This window comes from Glycine soja, chromosome 7 (assembly GCF_004193775.1).
Source record: "Glycine soja cultivar W05 chromosome 7, ASM419377v2, whole genome shotgun sequence".
Taxonomy (NCBI): domain Eukaryota; kingdom Viridiplantae; phylum Streptophyta; class Magnoliopsida; order Fabales; family Fabaceae; genus Glycine; species Glycine soja.
In genome coordinates this window covers 8,113,942-8,139,511 of record NC_041008.1, presented here as the reverse complement: position 1 = coordinate 8,139,511, position 25,570 = coordinate 8,113,942, and the positions used below count along the sequence as shown (strand labels likewise).

The 25,570-nt window shown below is 30.9% G+C and overlaps 2 protein-coding genes across 2 annotated transcripts; both read left to right on the top strand.

The window, feature by feature from the left end:
- Positions 1-3,199: 3,199 nt before the first annotated feature.
- Positions 3,200-8,867, top strand: LOC114418565 (kinesin-like protein KIN-13B). The gene is made up of 12 exons (XM_028383988.1): positions 3,200-3,601; positions 3,710-3,814; positions 4,117-4,305; positions 4,419-4,520; positions 5,073-5,150; positions 5,223-5,304; positions 6,646-6,805; positions 6,881-7,183; positions 7,331-7,549; positions 7,629-8,124; positions 8,203-8,268; positions 8,349-8,867. The coding sequence occupies exons 1-12, from the start codon at positions 3,500-3,502 to the stop codon at positions 8,523-8,525; spliced, it is 2,079 nt and encodes a 692-aa protein (XP_028239789.1). The 5' UTR covers positions 3,200-3,499; the 3' UTR covers positions 8,526-8,867.
- A 13,782-nt stretch (positions 8,868-22,649) lies between these two features.
- On the top strand, positions 22,650-24,588 carry LOC114418564 (heat stress transcription factor C-1-like). Its single transcript, XM_028383987.1, has 2 exons — positions 22,650-23,034; positions 23,618-24,588. The coding sequence occupies exons 1-2, from the start codon at positions 22,813-22,815 to the stop codon at positions 24,353-24,355; spliced, it is 960 nt and encodes a 319-aa protein (XP_028239788.1). The 5' UTR covers positions 22,650-22,812; the 3' UTR covers positions 24,356-24,588.
- Positions 24,589-25,570: the final 982 nt, after the last annotated feature.

The window sequence follows — 25,570 nt, the reverse complement described above, 5'->3', positions numbered from 1 at the left end:
TGAAGGAGAAGACAGAAAAAGGCGAATTTTAAGGCTTGTTATTTACCATAATGACCTTTACCTTTTGCTAATACTACTATTAGTTATTAGTATTAAAAAATAAAAACAATTTAATAAAGTTGCTTAAAAAATATGTTTTCAATATTTCTCATTTTGTTTTACAGAAACTACACTTATCTTTACATGAAGCAAAAATTTAGTTGAATCAGGTAAAATTAGTGCAAAAAAATTCCAAATATTTAACAAATTAAAATTCAAAATTAATACGTTCAAGCTAAAACAATTCCACTTGAATATTTTTTGGTAAGAATAAATAATTCATACACTAGAAATAATTTTACACATTCTTTCAACCGTAATCCTATGATAAATGTGATGAGTTTTACGCTAACTATTTCAAAAGTCCTATTGTCAATGATTTACTATGAATATGATAGATGATGTTAAAATTAGCGCAGCGGATAACAAAAATAAAAATAAAAAATGGGATGAGTGAGAAGGATGTTGACCGTTTGATTTGGTGACTTTGGAGTGTGGGAAGCATGACGAACGGAGAGGATCTAAAGTGAAGGGAATCAAAGAGAATCTTTGAGCTGAGCTGGATGGCATTAACGGCTCACGGGGTTTCTTATTGGGTTGGACTTGGACCAAACGCAATAGAGGTTCAGTGGATGTGGTAGGTTCTAACCTCCGTTACAGCTGTTTTAACATGAACACAGAAATCGTGCTAACAAATTATATTATTTGAGTTTAACTTTCTCCCACTACTTTAAGGTGAAAAATAATTTTATATCAGCATTTAATTATAAATAAATGTTGATATAAATTTTAAAATAATTATTATAAAAATTAATATAAATTTAAAATATATAATAAATTTTTTATTAAGTAAAAATATAAAATCATTTTATATTGTTAGTACATAACTTATCTTCTTATATTATTTTATAATTCTTATAAATTATGACCTTTTTATTTTTCTTTTTTCAACTGTAACTATGCAAAATACATAAAAAAACATATTATCATATTAGTTGTGGAGATTATATATATATATATATATATATATATATATATATATATATTATATTTCTAATAGAAAAAACTCTAGCTCCTTATTTTTTTATTTGGGACATAACTTAGGGATGCTTGCTTGATTTAATTGTTTTCTATTTTCATTTTTACTAGAAATAGAAAATGGTGATGAAAATGTGTTTGGTTAGATTTTTTTTATTTTCCGTGAAAATATTTTTTCAAATGAACCAAAAACTGGAAATAATAAAATCTAATTTCAGTGTTTTCAGTTGAAACCAGGAATCTCATGTAAAATGAAAACGCGGTGGCAAGAAGGAATGTAATTTTAAGTAAATCTAAAAATACATTTCCTTTTAAAAATGCATTTTTAATGTTTTTATTTCTTAAAAACAGAAAACAAAAAATCAAACCAAACATGTTTTTAGAATTCTAATATTTTAAAAATGAAAACAATTTTCAAAAAATAAAAATAGGAAATAAAAATGCAAACAACACACTCTTATATTTTCTTTTTCAACTTTACCTAAGCAAAATAAATTTTCTTTTCCAGGAATAAAATTTAAGAAATTTTTTTGTAGGAACCAAAAGCAAAATATTTCAACGACATGTGAATATGAATGATAAAAAATATAATTATTTAATTTTAAAATATATTAAGTTGATTAAACGGGTTGGACCACAAGCCCGCAGACCAAACCCGTTTAACCCCATAGATGGGCCCATCCATATGAGTCCACATCCAAATGAGACTTTAGGCCAGCGTGACCTGCAGGCTGACCGCGGCCCATGTACCCATCTATATGTACATGTTTGAAACGAGTTACAGGCTTACAGTTTCTTGATTAGCCATATCTAGAAGCACGCGATGTGTTTGTAGAAATACCATTTTGAAGAACTTTCCAAACGAAACATTTCTGACTCTGATATGTATTTCCAGTTTCTAGTTTGAGTAAACCATCATGATTGACCAACAAATAGTAAGCAGTTGAAGTAGTAAAATTACCATTTGAAACATACTTCCAAAGAATCGTATCCTCTCCTTACCCTTCCGAAGGGAGCATGGTAACAAATATTTCCGCAAAAGTCCAATAAAAGATAGAAGCCCCAAATGCTACCTGAAGTATCAACTTAGTCACAAACCAACCTATCAACAACATAGGAACAAGTTTATTGTGAGCGGTAAACACCCATTTTGGTTTATGAAAGTATAACATTGTAATAAATTGATTCTTTAAAAATGGAAATTTTAATTTTAATTCCGGTTAAAATATTTTTTTTTAATTTAGTATTTTTTTCATTTTTGTCCTTGAAAAAAAATTGTTTTAGTTCTTCCAAAATATGTTGTTTTAATTGTTCGTCTTTAAAGCATTTTGGATAGCGCTTTAAATAGTGAAAAATGTTTTTAACAGTAAAAAATAATATTATCTAAAAATTTTTAAGAATAAAAAATAAAATAAACACATTTTCTAAGAATTAAAACAAAAAATGTATTTAAACCTTTAATACTCATTGTGCAAGAAGAATAGGACAAATTAGTTGTATCATTTGTGAGACAAACCTAATCCCATTTTGGATGGAAGACATCTACTATTTTTTTTTATTTGAGTTAATAAGGTACTGAGAGTTGAACTAAGAAATAAATTCTAAAAGCTAATAAAAATTATCATTAAATTTTGATGTTTAAGAATTAATTTAACATATTTTTTAATAAATAATTTTTCATTAAATTATAAAATTTAGAAATTAATTTATGATTAAATTAATCATAAGATAAATGTGTAACAATTTTTATACATTTAATACTAAATTTAAATTCTTTAGCTTTCAAAACTATGTCATTGCCTCCCACTTTCAGTAACCAAATGAATATTTATGGTTATTGTGTGAATATAAAACAGAGTGGGACACGCTCTCGTCGACGACGTGAAGCCAACAATTACCTTTGACAATTTACCACATCGACTGACTCAGACCGCTTCAGAATTCATACGCGCGTGTTACACTTGCTGGACCACAGCGCGTGGATTGTTATTCAAATTTTTCAGGTGGGGCAAAAGCCCAGAAACGCAAAGCCGCGAAACACTGGCACACTTCTTTTTTCGTAAACATTTACTGGGCCCGCGCACGCGCTCCTTCTCCTCTTCACGACTGCGGCGTGACACACGCGCCTCAACTCCGTTTCACTCTCCTCACACAGAAAGAGCGCTTTTCATTTTGAAGTTTTTAAACCCTTCTTCTTTCACTTTCTGTCCTCGCAGCACTGTTTGTTTCCCGAGAAAATTTTTTGAAAAAGAAAATAAGAGAGAGAGGAATGATAATAAACGTTGAAGCGTTCTCCACTGTTTAGATTCTCCAGTTTCCGATTCTATTTCTCGTCTCGTGCGCGTTCATAGTGCATACTCGTGCTTGAACGAGAAATTGATTGTGAATTTCGACTTTGATAAGTTTGGTTGGTGGGAGAGCGATGCCGCGATCCAATTCCGCTGTGCACCACCACCGTCAGAGCTCCGATAACTTCATGTTCGACGCTCACGGAAGGTGGTTACTCTCTTCGACTTACGCGCAGGTGAGGTTTTCGTTTTCGCTTTCTGGATCATTCGTTTGTTTATGTGAAAATCAGACACGGCGAGAGCTTATTCGTCGGCGTGTGTACGGAACGAATCGTTTTATACAGGAGTTCGGGACTCGATCTTCGAGCTTGAGGAGAAACGACGATGATCGCGTTTTAGCCAGTGGCTTGCTTGATCTGCATTCGTTCGATACCGAGCTTTTACCTGAGGTTTGGTGTATGTGTGTGTTTTGATTTGCCTATTCTGTGTACGGAAGTAGCTTATAATCAGATAGACTTTTTAGCTGAAAAGTTTTGAAAACTAAGCAGAAAAGCTAAAAAGTTTGAGTTTCATTAAGTTTGAATTGAACTGAGTTGCTTGAATGAGCATCATGATGTTAGTTTTTAGTTGTTGCCTAATAATTTAAGTGAATTGTGCATATTTGTTGCTAGTTAATTAGGTTTTCAGATTTCAGCATGATGATTAGTGTGAACATGCAAGTGACAGGAAATTTTTATTTGACTTTTAATAGATGTATGGTGTTCACAATGAATATTTAACCAATCACACTGTTCGGGGTCAGAGTTCTGATGACTACGAGTCTATTCTCTCTGGCAACAAACTTGTACCAAGGTCTCGGGGCTTGCCTGAGAGCCATCTTCTTAAAAGTGTCTCAACAGAAAAAGAGAGAGCAAAGAATGCTGCCAAGATCAAAGTTGTGGTATGCTTCTCGTTGTGTGTTCCCTTTTTGTGCTGCTTGTGACTTTTTCTTTTATTTTATTGACAAATTAAGGGCTTTTGGCTTTAGTTCATTTAACAATTGCATTTTCGCAGGTTCGGAAGAGACCACTAAATAAGAAAGAAATAGCAAAGAAAGAGGAAGACATTATTTCCATAGATTCAAATTTTCTCACAGTGCATGAAAGAAAACTCAAGGTAAGCAAGTTATAGGTTGTAAAAAAAATCTACATTTTCTTGATGTCAACTCCGGATTATATATTATCAAGTATTTAAGTTGAATACAAACTACTCTATGCTGCCTTTGCAGCAGTTGGCATGGTTTTCACATACAAATTACTTTTCACTTGCAATTCTGGAGTCAACCCAAACTACTGAACAGCATGACATAATACTCTGCTGCTTTTATCTCTGATACTTCAACATCAAACTTCCACATATGTAACGTCTCATGCTTTTTACATTCTATTAAGGATTTTTTAGAACATAAATTGCATTTCAAAGTTAAATATGCCTAAGGGAATTTGATAAACTTCCTCAAATATATTGCCAATGATTCTGGCAAATTTAAATGAAGATTTTGCTCATTTATTTGTTGCTTTCAAATTTAAATATGCCTTAGTTCAATATTTTTCTAATTAATGTTGATACATTCATGTTACAATTTTACAATTGAAATTCATACTGAACTTGGACATCTGGGTTTGTATCTTTTTCTGAGGTGTATCTCCAATTCACTTGTGTCTGCAGGTTGACTTAACAGAATATATTGAGAAACATGAGTTTGTTTTTGATGCTGTGCTGAATGAAGATGTTTCAAATGATGAAGTGAGTATTAACTAACTACAGCTCTTGTGACCATGTTGACAACTAGATTAATTACTTTTCATTTTTCCCTAGGTATATGCTGAGACTGTGGAGCCGATTGTTCCACTGATTTTCCAACGAACAAAAGCAACTTGCTTTGCATATGGTCAAACTGGTAAGATTTTGTTTATTGCTAACTAATTGAGAAGTGTGTCTTTGAGCTCTAACCACAAATTATAAAATTAAGAAAACCTTTCAACATTTCAGAATTGAGCTGAACAATTAGTATCTGTTCACTGTATTTTTAAGATAAAAACATAGAATGTTCCTTGAATATTTCAAAACATTTTGTTTACAAATATAGTGAAAGTGAAAGGCATGAATGATAGTGAAGATGACTAATGATTTAAATTGTTTGTAGGTTCTATGATTTTTTACTTCCATATCCATGAAGCATTTATAATTGAAAATTTGACATACCAGTTTGCTACTATGAAGCACAAACACAGACATGTGACAATGACACAAACATGGGGAGACTTCAAATTCTAAAAATTTCAGTACTTGGACTCTGTGTGGTGTGTGTGTAGGGAAGGGATGCACTTAGTTCTGTAGTAAATCTCCGATACTTACTCCACTATTATAGGATATGAATTAAACAAATCTAAATGTTGAATAATGTATTATCTTGATGACCATGCTTGCCTAATTTTGGATTTAAGTATTCGTAGGTATGTATGTAATCATATAGATTAGCTGACATTTACTTATACTTTAAAAAGTATGTCAACATTATACACTAAAACATAGTTGATTGATGGAGTATTATGCAGTAGTAGCAGTATATCTGGATAGTAGTAGCAGTAGTATCTGAATAATTTTTGAAATGAGTCACATCTGGATACTTGTTGTCAATATGTCATGTCATATGGACACCACCATAATGGCATCTCTGTGCTTTATAGGCTTGGAAACTTATGCCTGTGATTCTTACATTGAAGGCTTGAATCACAAGACATTCTTTCTGTTTTGTTTTTAACCCATATGATATTTTGTTTCAATTTATATATGTCAAGTAAATATTGTCTTGGGCACATAGTGTATTAAATTTGATACATATATCACTTATAAAATTATCTAGACAAATGACCGAGTCTGCCTGATTTCTTTATTTTTTCCTCTAGATTGTTTTTTTTTTCTCTTCAAATTTCTTCTCTGAACTCTATAAACTCCCTCTACCTATTTTGCTTAGTTGTAGTGTTGTACAATGCCAAATTTCCTTTGTTTTCTTAACTGCACCCCTTATCCTAATTAAATTAGAATATGTATGGATCTCTCTCTTTTTGGAGATGAATTTCAATAGATGTTGGTGTTCTGCTATATATTGTGAATAAGTTAATCTCTATTTCATCAGTAATGCATGAGGCAGTTTGTTAAACATATATGTATTTTGTTTACCTTGATTTTCTCCAACCTCAGAACTTTTTAGTTGATATGGAATTACTTCATTATCTAGGGAGTGGGAAGACATATACTATGCAACCATTGCCTCTCAAAGCATCCCACGATCTTTTAAGATTAATGCACCACACATACCGGAACCAAGGTTTCCAACTGTTTGTTAGTTTCTTCGAAATATATGGGGGAAAACTTTTTGATCTTCTCAATGATCGAAAGTAAGTCATCAACTTGTGAGCTAGAATAGGTTTAACTTTGGGGGTTATTTGCTTGATTAGTTTTTGATTTTGCAGAAAACTTTGCATGAGGGAGGATGGGAAACAGCAGGTTTGCATTGTTGGCTTGCAAGAATATAGAGTATCTAAAGTTGAGACAATCAAGGAATTTATTGAGAGAGGAAATGCCACAAGAAGTACAGGTACAACTGGAGCAAATGAGGAATCCTCTCGATCACATGCTATACTTCAACTTTGTATTAAGAGATCAGCTGATGGGACTGACTCAAAGCCTGCTCGACTTGTGGGCAAACTATCTTTTATAGATCTGGCTGGAAGTGAACGCGGTGCAGATACTACAGATAATGACAAGCAGACTAGGTGGGATTTTGTTAGCTGATATTTCATTTGAGTAACTGGAAGATTTACCAAATAATGTATGTGTCTACATCCAGAAGTAATTATGTATTTATGTTATATTGCCTATTTGGTTTAATTAACTTGCTTTTTTATCTTCTTTTATGCTAGGATTGAAGGGGCAGAAATAAATAAAAGCTTACTTGCTCTGAAAGAATGCATTAGAGCTCTAGATAATGACCAAGGGCATATACCTTTCAGAGGAAGTAAATTGACTGAAGTTCTGCGAGATTCATTTGTCGGTGATTCGCGCACTGTAATGATATCATGCATTTCACCTAGCTCAGGTTCATGTGAGCATACTCTTAACACATTAAGATATGCTGACAGGTATATAATTTGAAATTTTCTGGTAAGGAAGCTATTTATCTGATACAATAAAATATTCTAATTGACCGTTACATTTCAGAGTTAAGAGCCTGTCAAAAGGGAACAGCTCTAGAAGGGATCCCCTTTCCTCCTCAAACCTTAGAGATTCCACTGTGTTGCCTGGCTCTTCAGTCTTATCTCGTGATGAAACCATGGAGGATGAAATAACTTATGTTTCTAGTGACAAGAATCGATTTGGTTGGCCCAAACAGCTGGAAAGAGAACCCTCTCCTCCAAACAATGTAGACCGTGTTCCAAGTGGTAGAATGGGGGGAAATTTGGCACCATCTATGTATTCTGATCCACAAAATGGTCAAAGAGGTAGTCAAAATGCCAGAACTGCAAATGAATATGATTACCTAGGACTGGCATATGAACAAGACAGAAGAAGAAAAACAAGTAAGAGGGTGGATAACAACCAATTAGCTGCTGTGGAGGACAATAGGAAGATAGAATCTCGTGTTAAACATGTGGATGAATCAGATTTTGAGGCTAATCATTCTGATCCCCATGATAATTTAAATGCCCTCCTGAAGGTATATTCTTTTGCCATGCTAATAAAATGTTTATGACTATTAAAGTACTGAATGGTGCCTGCTTGGCTTGGTAAATAGGAAGAGGAAGATCTTGTAACTGCTCACCGGAGACAGGTGGAGGAAACAATAGGCATTGTTAGGGAGGTGTGTACAAATCTTTCACCTTTCTTTGATGATTAGGTTAAACTTAGTATTTTATTTAATACTGTGAATTTCTTATGCAGGAGATGAATTTGCTCGTTGAAGCTGACCAACCAGGAAATCAACTGGATGATTATATTTACAAGTTGAATACCATTTTATCACAAAAGGCTGCAGGAATCTTTCAATTGCAGTCACAGTTGGCTCAATTTCAGAGACGTTTAAATGAGTATAATGTTGTCGTAACTTCTGGTAATTGATGGTGGTAATGAGCATGACTGATGTGTTGTGGATGGTGGTATTGCATGACTGATGTGTTGATGCTTTCAAGATTATTGTGGGTTTTGGAGTGCAGAAGAAATAGTAATCAAAACCATCTTTGTTCTACACTTAATTCAGTTGATTGCTTAGACAAGTCACTGTTGTGACTTGAACTGAATTGAATCACATATACAAATGTATGTCCACTCGCTCATTTGACATACTATTATTACCTGTGGAGAGTATAATGTAAAGTCAAACTACCCTGTAGGGGATTGCTTGCAGCTCAACCGAAAATCTTTATATATTTTTTTTTGTTTGTGTACCGTCTTCCTTACTTTGATTATGGCTTGTTTGTCGTGTCTTGTCCTGTATTATTGGTTCAAGAGTGTACCCTATTCTTTTCTTCCCGGTCATGATGATGTGAAGAATCAATAGCTGGATATAAAGAATGAAGGGTCACTTTAATCCCGTTGAAATACCCTAATCATTTTTTTTTTTTTTTTGCTTCACTAATGTTAAAGTGTGCATGTTAAAAATTGACTCTTTATATGGATTATTATCAGTAGTGCATGAAGTAGGGATCAAAGCCTTATAGCCTGCCAAACCCCTTCTAGTCACAATCTGCGAGTTGTACCTTTGTTGCTTGCTTCACAAAATATTTCCAGGCACAAACACAGATAATATATAAATTGGTTGGGTTTGGGGGCCCTGTAATTCATGCATAACTAGCAAAATTCCAATTGAATTCCTTATTGGAGTATTGTCGTGCAAGACACTTGTCCCCCCGCTTGATCACGACGTAGACGCAGGTAGTTTGACATGTCAATGTGTCAAAATAATTGATGCATTTTATCATGATAGGTGCATAGCACAATTGGGATACTCACTGTCCATGTCCAACATGTTTTCGTCTGTTGTACCTAAAAAAAGCTTGGTGATTTGGCATTCTTTGGTACTATCATTATACCTAAACATTAACGGCGTTATACATTCTGATCGAGCTTTGATAATTGTAGCTTCGGCCACGTGTTGTATGCAACGGACACACTAATCCAAAGTGATCCTTTGATTTTCTGCCCAATGAATTTTATTCTTGTGCTCTATGTTAGAAACACCACAATATATTTCGTTATAAATTTTTAAATGTTTTAAGTTTACGTAAAAAAAAAAGTTGCTGTTAAAACAAAGTTTATGTAAGAGTTTATATTGGTCTCATCAAATGATTTAGGGGGGCTACATTTTGACAAGGTCAGCGTATAATTCCACTTTATACAAATTATATTTGGAAAAAAAAATGTGTGGTTAGTATTTCTTCCCACTGAGAATGTTATCTTTGTCTGTTACCCTTCCTTATCTTGACGAGGACCTTGCAGTAGTTTAGGTGGACAACAGGAATGTCATGCTGATTCTAAACCCTACAACGTATTGGGACTCTTGCTACCTGCCAAATGCCAAAGCTTCCACTTCCACCGTGCTTTTTAAGCTTGGCCAGAAAAGTGAAAACTTTTCAGAATCTGGTGAATGTATCACCAAACAGTGGCATTTGCCGCAAAGAAAAGCAAAAGGTGCTTGCATCTTTATCCTTACCGTTTTCATTTAAGACTTATTTTCCTGGAGAACTTTATCACTGAAATTTTGAATTGAGCAAAAACGGCTTCAGCTCAAGGATGGTTTTTGTTCTTGTTAGAGCTTTTTAATATATAAATTTATCAAAATTTAAAAATTCAATTATACTATATTGAACACGAGTTTAAATTAAATAATCAAAATACATTAAATATAAGTTTAAAGGAATTCATCAAAATATAATATGAATAGTTAATATACTTTTAAATTAATTATCAATGCTACAACATACTTAAATCTAATTAAGTTTAACTCGATGTATAAATAAAAAAACAGTTCTTAATTTTTAAATTTGAATTAGAAAGCTGATCATTTATTTATTTTTAAAAATTTTCGGTTCAGTTTTTTAGATTTTGGATTAATTAATTCGATTTTGAGTGTCACTATTTATTGTATACATTTACGCCAGCAAAATAAATCCGGATCTAAGATCAGGTTGACCTACCATAACCCATACGAAAGCAAAAAGATTTTGGGGTTGTTAGTGTGAACATTCGTAGTGCAACGGGTAACACAGCTGATAAAACTTGAATCCATTTTGCAACTTCAGAACTTCTATTTTCAGCTGACAAAAATTGATTTAGTTAATAAGAAATAAATTCATATTTATTTTATAAAGTCATAGGTTCAATTCTCTTGTTATTAATGTGAGAACTTTAAACTCAACTCACCTAAACTTTTCTCTAATAAAAAAGAAAGAACTTCCGTTTTCAAGAAATGCAAATTGGACTCTTAATTTTATATTTTGAGTCGGTAGACATGGTTAACTGCTCATGAAATCCAAAACTAAGCACACAAAAATTCTATGGTATCGTTTTACTGTGGAGATATGAGAATCTGTTGTGACTAGTGACAGCCACCACTTTTAATTTGTTGGTTATTTACCCTCCACGTGTCAGCGTTGCTTTCTCCTGATCTCTTGTCTTGATTTTCAAGGACACCATGAAAACCTAGACAAAATGGAGGAAGTCAATGATGAACTTGTGAAATTGTTATTTGTCAAAACTTTTTCATGTCTTTTAGTTGCTTGGTAAATTGGTAACAACCCTCACACAAATACAGAGAATGACGCTATACTTTTTGGCTAGGCAAGATTCAGTTTGATTTTTAGATTGGAAAAGCGATATGATATCGTGTTAACATTAGATAAAGTTATTATGAATCATATGATTCATACTAGTGTCTTATGAAAAGAAGAGCATGGAAAATAAACCCTCCAAATTCAGGTCCTCAGAAATTTTCTTTTAATGGAGCAAGGATTATAGTACACATGTATCCCATTCCCACCTTACCATGTCATGAGAAAAGCAAGTTAAATCCAACTTATTTGCTAAGCAGTTATGCCAATATATGTTCTTGAAGTATACGTGCATGTCTGTATTTAAAGTACTATATTTATATAGGTAGATAGAATATAAATGACAGAAAAATGATTAGATAGATAGAACTGCATGTATAGTCTCTTCAATTAATGCAACTAAGAAAATTTTCTTAGAAACTTGCCCTCTACATGATGCAAAGCATCTTTAAAGAACTTACTTGAAGTGATACTGGACCCTTCTTAAAGATATATAGTATTTTGTAGTTAATTGTATTATATATATATATATATATATATATATATATATATATATATATATATATAAGTCGGCTTAAGACAACTTAATTAAGTCATGACACTATAGTATTAAACCTGATAAGACACTAAGATTTTATAAACTGTTCGAAATCTTTTTGATGTTTACCTTAATGTGCCTATCGTCATCTACTCTCTCTCTATCTCAAAACCTCCTTAAATTTGTTTACATTGTTGTCAACAGCCATTCGTGGGTTAGCTACTAAGATTTTGAGGAAAAAATAGAAATCCATTGTCCCTAATATGTATATAGTTAACGAGGTGAAGTAGACCTACCACGCAATTTAAGTCATCATTGCTCTCGAATTTTCCATACTATGCAAATCTTGAATCTGGTAATACAAGTCAAAAACACTATTAACTAAGAAATATTAGGGGAAATATTTTATTTGCTTTTTATATTTTCAAGTAATCTTACTGGTTGCCACACTAATTCAGGTGTTGGAAATCTTGTTCTTCCAGAGTTGTTTATCAAACATTAGACCCTAAGAAAACGTTCCGCTGAATTTACTAATTAATAACTCAAACCGACCAATCAGTTACTTAATCTTCTTCATTACAATCAAATCATTTTCTGATCACTTAACCAACTAAATAATCAGAGACTGGAATCCGTTTTCTTAAGAGATAAGACAAATTGAAGGGGTTGTCACTCTTGCCCCAACTTCATGTGAGTTTACCTAAACTTTGATTGTGGCCAGAACATTATTTTAATCACTAAAATGAATGTGATAAAAGTAATCAAATTTACAAGTTTTAACTTGATTAAAGAATATATTAATATCCATTTTGCTAACCATATTTCCCTAAAGACTAGAGTAAAAGATTAAAAAATTGTTTTTATATTGAAAAGAGTAACATGGCAGAGAATATTCAAAGCGAAATTTATAATTTTTATATGATTTTGTAAGTGAAGCTCCAGTAGAATACCTGCAAGGACCCTAATGTTCAGTCTCTGTAATAGTAGATGAAATGCATAAAATTAGAAAAGATTCTTTATCTTATACTTGTTAGGCTTACTTATATAGTGCTCTTATTGAGTCAAAATAATGTTTTTGGCTTAATGAGGTATGAGAGCTCAACTGAGATCAATTCCTTGATATAGAGTTTATGCTATTAACAAATTGTGTTCATGATCCCATACTTCAGTTCATACCTACACAAGCCTCATTACATAGGAGAAAAGTGTTAGAAAAAATAAAATAAAATAAAATAAAAAGAATAAATGAGAAGAAGATGGAAAGCTTTAAACTAAATAACAAAACAATAACAAAATAATAGTAGTAAAATAACTTCATAATATAACAAAACATAGATTAACAATGTAATATAACATATAATAAGCATAAAGAAAAAATAATTTGAGGGAGAAAATTTTAAATAGTCAGGGTTAAAGCGCGCAAACGCTATCCTTAGAAAACGTTCTCACTAGACTAGTAAAAAAATCTGATTGCACTCTCCACTTAAGATATAACAATCCATTGATTTCGATTGTGTGAAACGAAAAAATCTCTAAACCTTCTAATGGTCAATACTCTTACTCTCAAAAAATAATTCAGAAAAAATTTGCTGAAGAGACATAAGAGACATAAGACTTAACTTAAATAGACCATCACAAATGTAGCCTTTACCAATAAAAACACCACATCTAGTAATAACAATTCTATTAGACTCAAAAATAACTTTGTATCCTTGTTGGACTAACAAAAAAGTACTTATTAAATTTTTCCTGATATCAAAAATATGATAGGCTCCACTAAAACAAGAAAATTTATTGAAGATAGCTCTAACTTCACTTGACCTTCTCCTAACACATGTGTCATACTCCCAAAATATATTTTAAATAATAGTAGAATTTTGTAAAGAGATAAGTAAAATATCTATTATTTGTGTTATGCTCATTTTATTGTTTTTTGTGTTGTATTTTCAAGTGTTTATTTTTTTTAGAAAGAGCTACATATATAACTCAACGTGTAACAATAAAATACTTGCAACAATAACATTAAGAAATAGAAAATAAAAAATGAATAACAAACTTCTTTCTAATGTTAAAGACTTGTAACCAACGTTCACAAAGAAAATTGTGAGTAAAAGATAGTTTCCTAACATATAGGAATAGAAGTAGTAAGTAGTGGGATGCTTTTAGTTTTTCATGGAAGCTAATTCTAAAGTCATTTTATCTTTAAAAATATAATTGATAAAGAAAATATATTTTAATTTTAAATTTTAAATTATAAGAAAATATTTTCCAACAATCTTTCACTAATTTAAAATTTAAAGAAATGAAATAATATAATAAAAACATTTTTAATGGTGCATAATAGATTGCATTTTCACCCATAAATTTTCCAGGCTTACTAGAAATGAACTTAATCATATTCATGACAAACATTTTGATAAAATAGATTGTTACGGTAGAAACAATATGCAAGAAGAATGTAGATTTTTCTCTTTAAGACTATTAGAAAAAATAAAATAAAAGGAATAAATGAGAAGAATATGCAAAACATTAAACTAAATAACAATACAACGGTAACAAAGTAACTTTAGAATACGACAGAACCTGGATTAACAATGTAATATAACATACAATAAGTACAAAGTAAAAAAATTTTAAAGGAAAATTTTTTAATAGTCTAGGTTGAAGCGCGCAAACATTGTCCTTAAAAAAAAATAGCTTCCACTGCACCGATAAGAAAATCTAATTGTACTCCTCTCTCAAACTCAAACTCAAACTCAAACAACCCGTTGGTTTGGTTTCGATCGTGACCAATGCTCTTGCTCTAAAAAAATTTAGAGAAAAATGCAAAAAAAAATAAAAATTCTGTGTGTGTTTTGGCTAAAAGAGAGTGATATTTATAGACACAAGTGTAATATCTAAAAACAAAAAAAAAAAACTACATACCACCTTCACCACCTTTTGAATGTTACTCCCAACGTTCAATCTGCACGTGCACGAGAGAAACAAAATTTCAGCAAATCAAATATAGTTAGAATTAACCACTAAGATTAACAAAAAAATCTTGTTACATTAAAAAATCAAAACCAAATAAAACAAATATTTTATTTATATAAACAAAATTAATATAAGTAATATATTTTATAAATTTTAAATTATAAAACAAATATTTATCAATAAAAAGTTCTCAATCCATGAGAGACGTTGAGTTGCAAGACAATTGAGCCTAATAACATTGAACTTGTACTAAGTAGCATGCATGGTTTTATTTATTTCTGTAGGCCAAAGTAGTCTTAGAGGGGTCCAAATTCCAAAAGAATTATGAATACATTTTTACCATAATTTCTAATCAAATCATTTTTATTAATTGATTCCTTAAGTATTAGTTTAGGGGCAATGACTAATAAAGCTGTATTGATATAATCTAAAACTTAGTTAGACTTCTCATATTTGTATCTTTTAATTAATCGCCATGAGTGGATGATGAAGTTATCATGAATAATTAAATCAAACAAGGGTATTATCTTGTTTATCCACTCATTAATAGACAGCCGTTGTGTACATATTTAAGTCATACTTAAGCAGGCCCGGAAGTAAATACTAAATTGGGAAGTACCCTCAAGCAAAGGGCAGCAGAAATACCGGAAATTAAAGATAGATCACAAGCAAACAAGAGACGAAAAGATTTAAATGCATGCATGTCAAACTCCACTTAAAATTGAAGTCATTGATCGATGATGTTTCTTATTTGATGTTTTGGCTGTTCAATAACAGTATACATAATACATGGACGTGTTTATAGTAGCTATTCACATTGCGGCTTTGGATTAAGGGATTCATATACAAAATCCTTTTTTTATAAGCATTTACGAATTAACTCCTTTTTTTTAATACAAATTAACTCATATATATATATATATATATATATATATATATATATATATATAAGTTCTCAAACAACAGTACTAGTAATAAATATTTTTTGAAAGAATAACAATTTTTTTTTTGCATCTACAAATGTTTAGGAGACAGTGTGCGGAGGATCAAAAGAAAGAGTCTGGGTATTTTATAATAAAAACATCATTCTTGTTCCCAGATTTCACAAATATCCTATATATGAAGAGCTCCTTCCACTTTCTGTGATGCATGAAATTTTCTTTTCTTTTTAAGCTGTTTATTAGTTTGATCAATTATATTTAAAAGGTTGCTAACCCGGGATACTGAACGATAACGACAATAGAAAACTATGGTTGATTAAATGAGTTATATGACTTTGAATCAAATACTTTAAATATGATTCTTAGAGAAAAAAAGTTTATAATGCTCAATTGAAATTATATATATATATATATATATATATATATATATATATATATATATATAAAAGATATTGTTGTTGTGATTGAGAAACATTTTTTTTTCTTCATGTTACCTTTTAATCTTGATTCTTTTTAAAGGAACCTTGAAATACCATTTCAATTTTTCACGTCAAGCTTTTTAAATAACTTAGAATTTTGTCTTGTATTTCAAATCATAGACTCGATTAGTTCTTTACAACATGAAAAAAAATCTTCTTGCTCACACCCATATGTCTTCAAAGAAATTATTAATTTGACAACCTTAATTAATATTCCTCTCATAATATATTTTTGAAATGTTATTCTGATTAATTTTTTGCAACACCGCATATTTTCAAATCTTACCTAATCTTAAGTCTCTTCATATGCTCCTTTCAGAAATCAAATATTCTTTCAAAAAATTCTTCATAACGTAGTTAAATTTTTTAGTACTACCAATAAAGGTTTATTCCCTCCATCAAAGAACATCCTAGAAATATTTCAGACTTTTATCAGATTCTAAACGGAATTAGTGAGAATATATGACAGAAATGAGACATGATCAATTAGAATCACTTATCCCGTCCATCCACAAATACTAAATATATAAACAAACTTCAACCATATAACAGTTGATAATCTCTTAACCCTTGAACAGTTGAACTTTAATCATCTTTGGGCTCACGCCAAACTTCAAATTAACCTAATTATCTAATGGCGTGAATTTTTATTGTCTTTGATAGCTTCACCCCAAGATTAATGTGAAATCATGATTCCTTATTGGATGGAAGAAGAGAAGAAATTAAAAGTTGAACTAAACATTGCTACCTCCTTAGTCAATAATGAGCTATACCTATCTAATTAGACCTAAAAATATTTTGTTTTTTATACCTAGAAATATTATTTTATCTTGCAGGAATGACTGGTGGTGATTTTGCCAAGTATTCTTTTCTTCGAGTTTATGCTTGTACGGCATTTAATATTATTTATGTCTCAACAATTTGGGATGTGAAGTCGGCAAGGTAGATTAATATATTCAAAAGCATGAACTCTCAACAATCAAATTAGAGACACCATTTCTTCTTTGGGCAAGTAATGGACCTCACCTTGCCTAAAGTAGAGGAGGCAATCATACACATAATTAATAATAAAATATGAGGGATGATCTCTAGCATTATAGATATGTGGGGTAAGTAGAATCCGGTTTGATAATCTCATTTAACTATGATACGCGAGCACAAACACTAGCATATATGTATCGTTGATTAGTGTTTTGCTGTTAGGACTAAAGGAAAAATAAATTGAAATACAAATTGAAGAGAAGGAAATCAATCAACTACATTGTGTGAGAACTATATACATTGCCCTATTTTTTTTATTTTTTTATTTGCCTTTCAAAAAAATATACATTGCCTTTTCTTTCTTTATTTTGTTCAGCAACTATATAAATCATTGTTGTTATGCTAACCACTTATTATCTATAATATTTTTTTGATAAATATCACAAGTATTTTCATAGAAAATAATCATATTTAAGTTGGGCGAAATCAGTAAAGTGGATGAAATCATTATAGGAAGTAATATTTTTCCTTTAAATATTTAATATTTAATGCAACTGTATACTCAAAATAATTCTATATTAATTGATATGCTTGATAGTATTTTTTCCTTCGGTATCATGTCATGCTTTCTTGATCGTTATACAATTGTATAGAGACAAAGATAAAAATAAATTAGCTTGTCTATTAAGAACCTACGGTCTAACTTAAACCAAGTTAAGGTTTGGCATATCCATTTTAGTTTATTAATTAAATAGGTTGATGTTTTAAATTTATTTAATAAAAATACCATTTTAAAAAGAATTTTAATCTAGCAAGTCAATCTATTTAATTAAATAATAATTAATATAATTATTGTTAGACTTATATATAGTACTTCGAGATCATATATTTTCAATCATGCAAATAAAAGAAATTGTATCACAATTATAATAGCATATAATATTTTTTTCTGAAAAAAAAATAGTATCGGAATAATGGATTGTATAAAAATATGCTCCAGGATGCTGAAGCAGCAGTTGAAAAGTGGCAAAGGAGTATAATATAGAATGGAGGCTAATACAAATGGGCCAATGAGGACGAGACAGAGAGACAAAGTTTATGGCCCACCCACGACTAATCCTGGCCCAAAAGTAAAGCCTAAAGCGAATCAGAATTCCAAGCCAACGAATCTAAGCCACTGTTCTGTTTGGGAGAAATATTGCAAAAATCAAAATAGTGCTCTCTTAACTCTTATCTCACACTCTCTCCCTTGCCGCGCGTGTCCAGCTTCATACCCAACTGTACGTTTCACGGCACAATAAGACTATGTCAACTATATAGTTCATATGATCCACTCAAGATATAAGGATATGAAATAGAAGTTTCTTTATTCAATGCATTTAATTCAGTTCATAATACATATTAAGTTTATGAGAAAAGATATAAGTTTGATTTTTACATAATATATTTTTAAGAAGAAATAATTTTTTTAAGTATAACTAAACCTCAAAAAGAAAATAATTACCGTTGATGTTAATAAACAAAAACAAATATTTGTTTTTAAATTTTAGCCAGTAAAAGTTAGTATTACTTTAAATTAATAGAAAATAGTCTTTAATACTAAGAGTAGTTCAAAGCAATTTATCCGATCATCTAATTATAAATTATAGTGATAAAATTTTTAATTTTTATAATAATTATCTTAAATATTATATTAATGATATTTTTTATTCACTGACAATATAAAATTTTTTATACTAATAATACATGACTCTTAAATTAGTTTATATTTATATTTTAGAATAAATAATCATTTTTATTCCTGAATATATAGAATATTGACAAATTTTTTTTCAAAAGATAAAAATTTAAATTTTAGTCCTAAAAAGTGAAAAAAGTACAACAAATCCTTCCATCGATTAACTTTCGCCGTTACATTAATCAAAGAGTCTACGTAGCACAGAGGGACGAAAATGTCTCTAAAATGATTACAAACATGACTGTTGAATAGATTGGATCAAAATATTAGTAAGTTTTCATTGAACCAAAATGTCACTGAATTTCCATTGGACTAAAATGTTAGTAATTTTTCATTGGATCAAAATGTTACTAATTTTTTTGGACCAAAATGTTAGTACATTTCTATTGGACTAATTTGTCAAACCCCAAATTTCGTTTCATTTACAGGTAAAATATAATTTAATCTTCACCCCCTTCCCTCCTTTTCTTTTTTTATCATTATAGGTATAACATTACAATAAACACTTAAAAATAGGAAAGAAAACATAAATTAGAACAAACAAAATAATAAATATAATTGTTTTAACAAACATTGTAACTCAAATGCAACCACAAACAACACAAGTAATATTTTTAAAAATTTGATTGATTATTTTTATTGTTGCTTACAAGTTATTTATGTTAACATATTTGTAGAATGAGATCAATTGCTCTCAATTTGCTCCACAAGTTGAACAACATTAACATATTTGAAAGTACTCCAACTCCAGCCTACCACTCAAAGTGCTCTGACTCCTAGTGTTGTAAGTAACTTTTATATATAACTGATTAGTTATTGTTAAATTATGTCATGCATAACTAGTCACTATTTATAATTGTTATAGAAAACAAGCTCCAGTTAGGCATTCAACATCAATTCAAATTACATTCCCTAATGTACCATCTCATAGGATAAACCAATAAAATTACATGAGCTTCATACCCACACCAGGGCTACTCCGTCGCCATGATTCGAAGAAGTGAAATATAAGATATATTTGTATTTTGTTTAAAGTAAATTTTGACTAATTATTATAATTTGAATAAATTTGTAATGATTGATACACTGTTACAATGTTTATTTTTGTACATTGGTAGAATGTTATTTTGAAAAATTTCTATTGTGACAACATTAGATAGTAACAAAATTGAGTTGGATCTCATTTTTTGTAAGGATTAACTTAATAGTTATGTAATTTTGTTTTAGTTTCATATTTTGAGTAAAGTACTATTACATTAGAAATTTCATAACAACAGACAAATTATGCTTATTAATCAATATTATGTTTATTCTAACTCATGTTTGCTTCCTTATTTTTTTAAGTGTTTATTATAATGTTATGCTTGCAACATTGAAAAAAGGGTGGAAGATCAAGATTAAATTATATTTTATCCTTAAATGAAACGAAATTTGGGATCTGACAAATTAGTCTAATGAAAATATCCTGATATTTTGGTCTAAAAAAAATTACTGATGTTTTGATTCAGTGAAAAAATTATTGACATTTTGATTCAATGAAAATGTACTGACATTTTGATCCAATGATAAATTACTGATATTTTGGTTTAATGATAATTTATTGACATTTTGATCTAATGAAAATGTACTGATGTTTTTATTATAAATTCTTAAAGATTCTTGGTGACATATAAAATTGATTTTTTTTCATTTGTAATTTTGAGTTTTTTTTTTTTTTTAAAAAAAAGATGTTTAATATGCCTATAGAGATTGCAACAGTTGAGCAGATTTATTATCAAAATCTGGTACTTCATCTAATGATAATCTAATAGTTTTACAACATAGTCCGTCTTTCCTCAATCTTGCAATGGTGTCTGATCTGATGCTATGGGAATGTCCCATTTGCGTAGCTAGTTGTCTTTGTTTTGTTTAATTTTCTGAATGATAATAAAAAATATGTCTTCCTATATATGTAATATATATTTTATTACATGTTTTTGGATAATGTTAGAAAACACATAATTATCAAAAAAATTGTATACGTTTTAACATTTATATATTTATCAAATGAATTTTAATCTTTATAGTTGACCTTATAATAAATAATTTCTAGTTCCGTGACCTCAGTCATTGCCTATTAATTTATTTCTTTACATTTACAAGATTTGATCTTAAGTCTTATTAAAAATATTTAAGATTTTGAGGTCAGTTTAGAACATGTTGTTAATTTCCTTGTTCCAATTACAGTGCACAAATTCCAATTAATAAAACGCAAAAGTAATAAAGTTGTTTCTTTTGCGTTTGGTGCCTCAAAATGATAAAAATTCCGTTAGAAACAACCAGACATACATGCACTTAACAATTCTAATTTGTCAACTTTCAATTGCTTTAACCTTCAACTGACTTGTCAACTTTTTTTACCATATATAATCATCATAATGAACTTCCAAAAAGGGAAATTCGTATCATCTCACAAACTTCATATGAAAAGAAATAAAGGTACGATTGGTCGATTACGTTAATTTCGCTAATTAGCCAGCTACTTCAGACTTAGTTGACACAAATATCTCATAACATGTATTTATTACTGTGGGGAAGAAAAATCGTAACACAAATATTGTTAAGGATTGCTAATAACACACCTACAAATAGATTATTTTATTGATTAAAATCTGCATATTCGTGAGTGGGATTTAAACAATTTTTAATTAATAATAAAGAATGTGTTTTTTAAAAAGAAACAATAATGAATGTGTTGAAAGAGTATGTTAAAAAGTGAATTAATAATATTTTTCTTAATTAGTTGTTTGGTTTTTTGTACTTTTGGTTTCACGTTTTAGTGCCGGGATATTGTCCCATTTTTTGGATGGATTTGCTGGAGACTTTGGCTCTTCTTGTCTATTATCAATAACTCTAATTCCCCACAACCTTGCCCTTAATTAGAGAAAAATAATTTCGAAAAAAAAAAACAAGAGATGGCTTCATCCTTACATATAGTTTTAAGCTCGTTTTTCTCACTCGTCCAGATCCCGTCATCCTTCTAACATCTCATTATATATAACGTTGCACGATTAAAAAGAATTTTAATATCATTGTACAAAACCAAAGCCACAAAGATTTATTTATCCCAAAGTTATCAATAATATTTAGTTACTTCTATATATCTGTATATTTATCCATCCACACACGCATATAAAAAAATTGTAGTAACATATAGCATTATTTTTTAGGAAAGACTTGTGATAATTCGAAATTTTCTTTATATTGGGCTAGTTTATTTGTTTAGTATATTTGTCTAAATTATTCATACTTAAAAAAATTTATATTTATTTTAAGAAATAAATCCTATCTATTTCTTTAAAAAAATTACATAAAAATCTCTTATTTTAAAATTATTTTTTGAAAAATTTAAACAAACTCACTCGTTATTAAAAAAAAAAAAAACAAGTAATTAAACATTATGTGTGACAAAGCCAGCACAAAAGAGTTGCCTCACTCGCAACTTTCGACCAAAAACACCCTGTCGTTTACTCGCAATTGTTCTGAGCCGAGGGCGGGGACCAACCCAACCGCCTCTAAGAACCCCACGCGCCACCATGGCGCGTGGACCCTCTCAGAAAATATCTCCATCCGAAAGGTGACGTGTACCAAAGCGAAGCGCCCGTAGGTCCCACCGCGATCCCAGAGCAAATATCGAAACCCCTCCCGATGCTCGCCACGTGTACCCCCTCCGTTACTGTGCATGCGTTCCCTTTATATACGCGGTGCTCCCTCATCCAAAGAAAAAAAATTTAACCTCACCCTCTTTACCCACACCCTCTCTCTCTCTCTCTCTGTCACGCACAGAGAAAAACTCAGACACCCACGTTCACACTTCGCACACACCATCTCTCACTGTTCTTTCTTCTTCCTCTTTTTCTTTTTTTTTTTTCTTTTCTCTTAATGGAATGATGGAACACAACATCATCGTCAACAACAACGTGATCGCACCGTTTGTCATAAAAACCTACAATATGGTGAACGATCCCACCACCGATAAACTCATCACGTGGGGCCCAGCCAACAACAGCTTCATCGTCCTCGATCCCCTCGACTTCTCCCACTCCCTCCTCCCTACTTTCTTCAAGCACAACAACTTCTCCAGCTTCGTTCGCCAACTCAACACCTATGTTAGTGTTTCACTCACCTCACTTTTAGTTTCAGTAGAATGCTTATGTATTTTGTTTTTTCTGCTATTCTTTAACTATCGTTCAGGTTTTATTCCAATATGCCAACTTCTAATATAATTTTTTCATAAAAAAAAAACATAGATTACTGTAATTTCATCTCTGATAAGAGAATAATATAAAAAACACATTCAACAAAATTTTAAATAAGTATCTAAAATATTTTCGGTATTACTTTCTAATCAAGATTGAAGATTCACTTCACTTATCTACCTTGCCATTTAATAGCTTGGGAATTAGGTATTCAAATTTTGAACAAAACTTATATATTATTCTTAGATAGTTGTTATGTTATTTTATAAAACAAAATTAGAGTTTTATCCTAAGATTAATACGGATTATGGATGTAAAATTCTAATTTTGATGGAAGAAAAAAAATACTAAAAACACAAAAATTTCTGAGTTTTTAGCAATTTGGACCGAAGCCCACTTACCAAAATCAGATTTTTTATTCTGGGCATCTCTTATTTTTTTCATAATTCTGTTAATTTTAATCTTCTTTTTTTTTTTTGTATATAATATTTAGGGTTTCAGAAAGGTGGATCCGGATCGGTGGGAGTTCGCGAACGAGTGGTTCCTGCGAGGACAAAAGCACTTATTGAGGAACATCGTGCGGAAGAAGCACGGTGGAGCTGGGAGGACCAATTCCAATTCGCATTATTCGCATCCCTTGAAGCTGGAGGAGTTGGACGACGAGGCTATGGTGATGGAGATAGCGAGGTTGAAGGAGGAGCAAAAAGCGTTGGAGGAAGAGCTTCATGAAATGAACAAGAGGTTAGAGACAACAGAAAAACGACCACAACAAATGATGGCTTTTCTGTGTAAGGTTGTCGAGGACCCGCAGATTCTTTCTCGGATTCTCCGAGAAAGAGAAAAGAAACACCTGGGAGAGAAAAAGCGACGCCTCATTCCGCCTCCGCCGCCGACGGCAGCGACGTCGTCGTCGTCGTCCTCCGGCATCAAGACAGAGTTCGAAGAAGACGAAGGTAATTATAATATCAAGTCTTCGTCGCCGGAGACAGGGTTGGAAATCGACAACAATAGTAACAATATTTGTTCGCCGCCGCCGCTGGGGTGTTGGGGTGAACAGGGTTGTTATGGGTACAATTGCGCCTCCGTGCCGGCACCTTTGACGGTGGTAGCGCCGGCGTTTCCGACGATGGGAGGAGGGTATTTGAGGCGTGGGGGGTTTTGGGGGGAAATGGCGGCGGAGGGGAATGCGGTGCCGCCTTATCCGTTTTCGTTGTTGGAAGGGGGCTTTTAGATTTAGTTTTAGGTTATGAAATGAATGAATTATTACTGCCACAAAATTTCATCTTGGATTTTCTGTCGTATTGAAAGTTCTATCCTTTTTTGTGCGTTGATTCTGTGTAAAGAAAAAAGGTTGGGAAAAAGAGTAAAAAGGTAGTGGGAAAATTGTTAGATATTTATAGTTGTGTTCGGTTTCAGGTTTTTTTTTTCATAAATATTGTTTTTAAATAAATGCTTTGCGGATGGTGTAGATCAAGTAACATAGAGTTGTTTCAATTTAATGAGTAGGATCGGATTAGAATCTTGAATATATAATTATGTAAAATATTCAAACTGTGAGTTTTGTTACTTAATTTAACTTGTTTAGGATGTTTTTTGGGTGAAGAAAAGGTAAAAAGAAAAAGGTTCATGAAAAATTGTTAGATATTCCTATTCAAATTTAGTTTAATGATTTGTATATAATGTTATTTGGCATGGATTGAGTGACATAAAATTACTCCAATTTAATATAGTGTTTGAGTCTATACATATATAATTGTTTTAAATATTGAGAGAGCATATTTATAACTTGTAATAATCTTATTTAACTCAAAATATTTCATCGTTACATTAAAAAAGTAGACAAAATTATAGGTGCATTTAATTGTGTTTTTGCTTTTTAATTATCAAAATTTAAAATTAACTTTTAGAATGTTTTTTAAAATAGAATTTTTAAAGAGAGAAGAAAGTAAGTAAGAAGAAAAAATAGAACAACATAAAAAAGAATATAAATATATAACAACAAATTAAAAATACAAAGTTAGAAAAGTTTACAGTTGTTTTATTTTATTTTATTTCTAAAAAACTAAAAGGAGATTGTTCGAATATCCAGAAAAAAAAAGGAGATTATTTGAAAGGAAAAAAAAAATCTGATCAAACCTATTTTATTGTATTTTTTAAAAATAATGATGATAGAAAACAAGAAACAAACACACTTTTGACAATACCCTTTTTTCTTCACACATGTAAAGAAAGATGTATTCCTTGTAAGAAACATTTGCAGCATTCGAGATACGTGCTTAAAACTATTTTGTTTCACGACAATTGGATGAAATTACAAGGAAGAAGAAATCAAAAGTAAAACTACTATTAAGTACATATTTGATTGATTTCCGGTTGAAATTGGTATGATACGCGTTCCAACAAATACAAATTTTGATTTTTTTTTTAAATATTTTTGACTCAAAAG

Bases quoted from the DNA above. Each gene is read 5' to 3' on its own strand.
- LOC114418565 (XM_028383988.1), top strand. From the start codon at position 3,500: ATGCCGCGATCCAATTCCGCTGTGCACCACCACCGTCAGAGCTCCGAT. The intron at 3,815-4,116 runs GTTTGGTGTATG...GACTTTTAATAG, and splicing joins ATACCGAGCTTTTACCTGAG to ATGTATGGTGTTCACAATGA. The intron at 7,184-7,330 runs GTGGGATTTTGT...CTTTTATGCTAG, and splicing joins GATAATGACAAGCAGACTAG to GATTGAAGGGGCAGAAATAA.
- LOC114418564 (XM_028383987.1), top strand. From the start codon at position 22,813: ATGATGGAACACAACATCATCGTCAACAACAACGTGATCGCACCGTTT. The intron at 23,035-23,617 runs GTTAGTGTTTCA...TATAATATTTAG, and splicing joins TTCGCCAACTCAACACCTAT to GGTTTCAGAAAGGTGGATCC.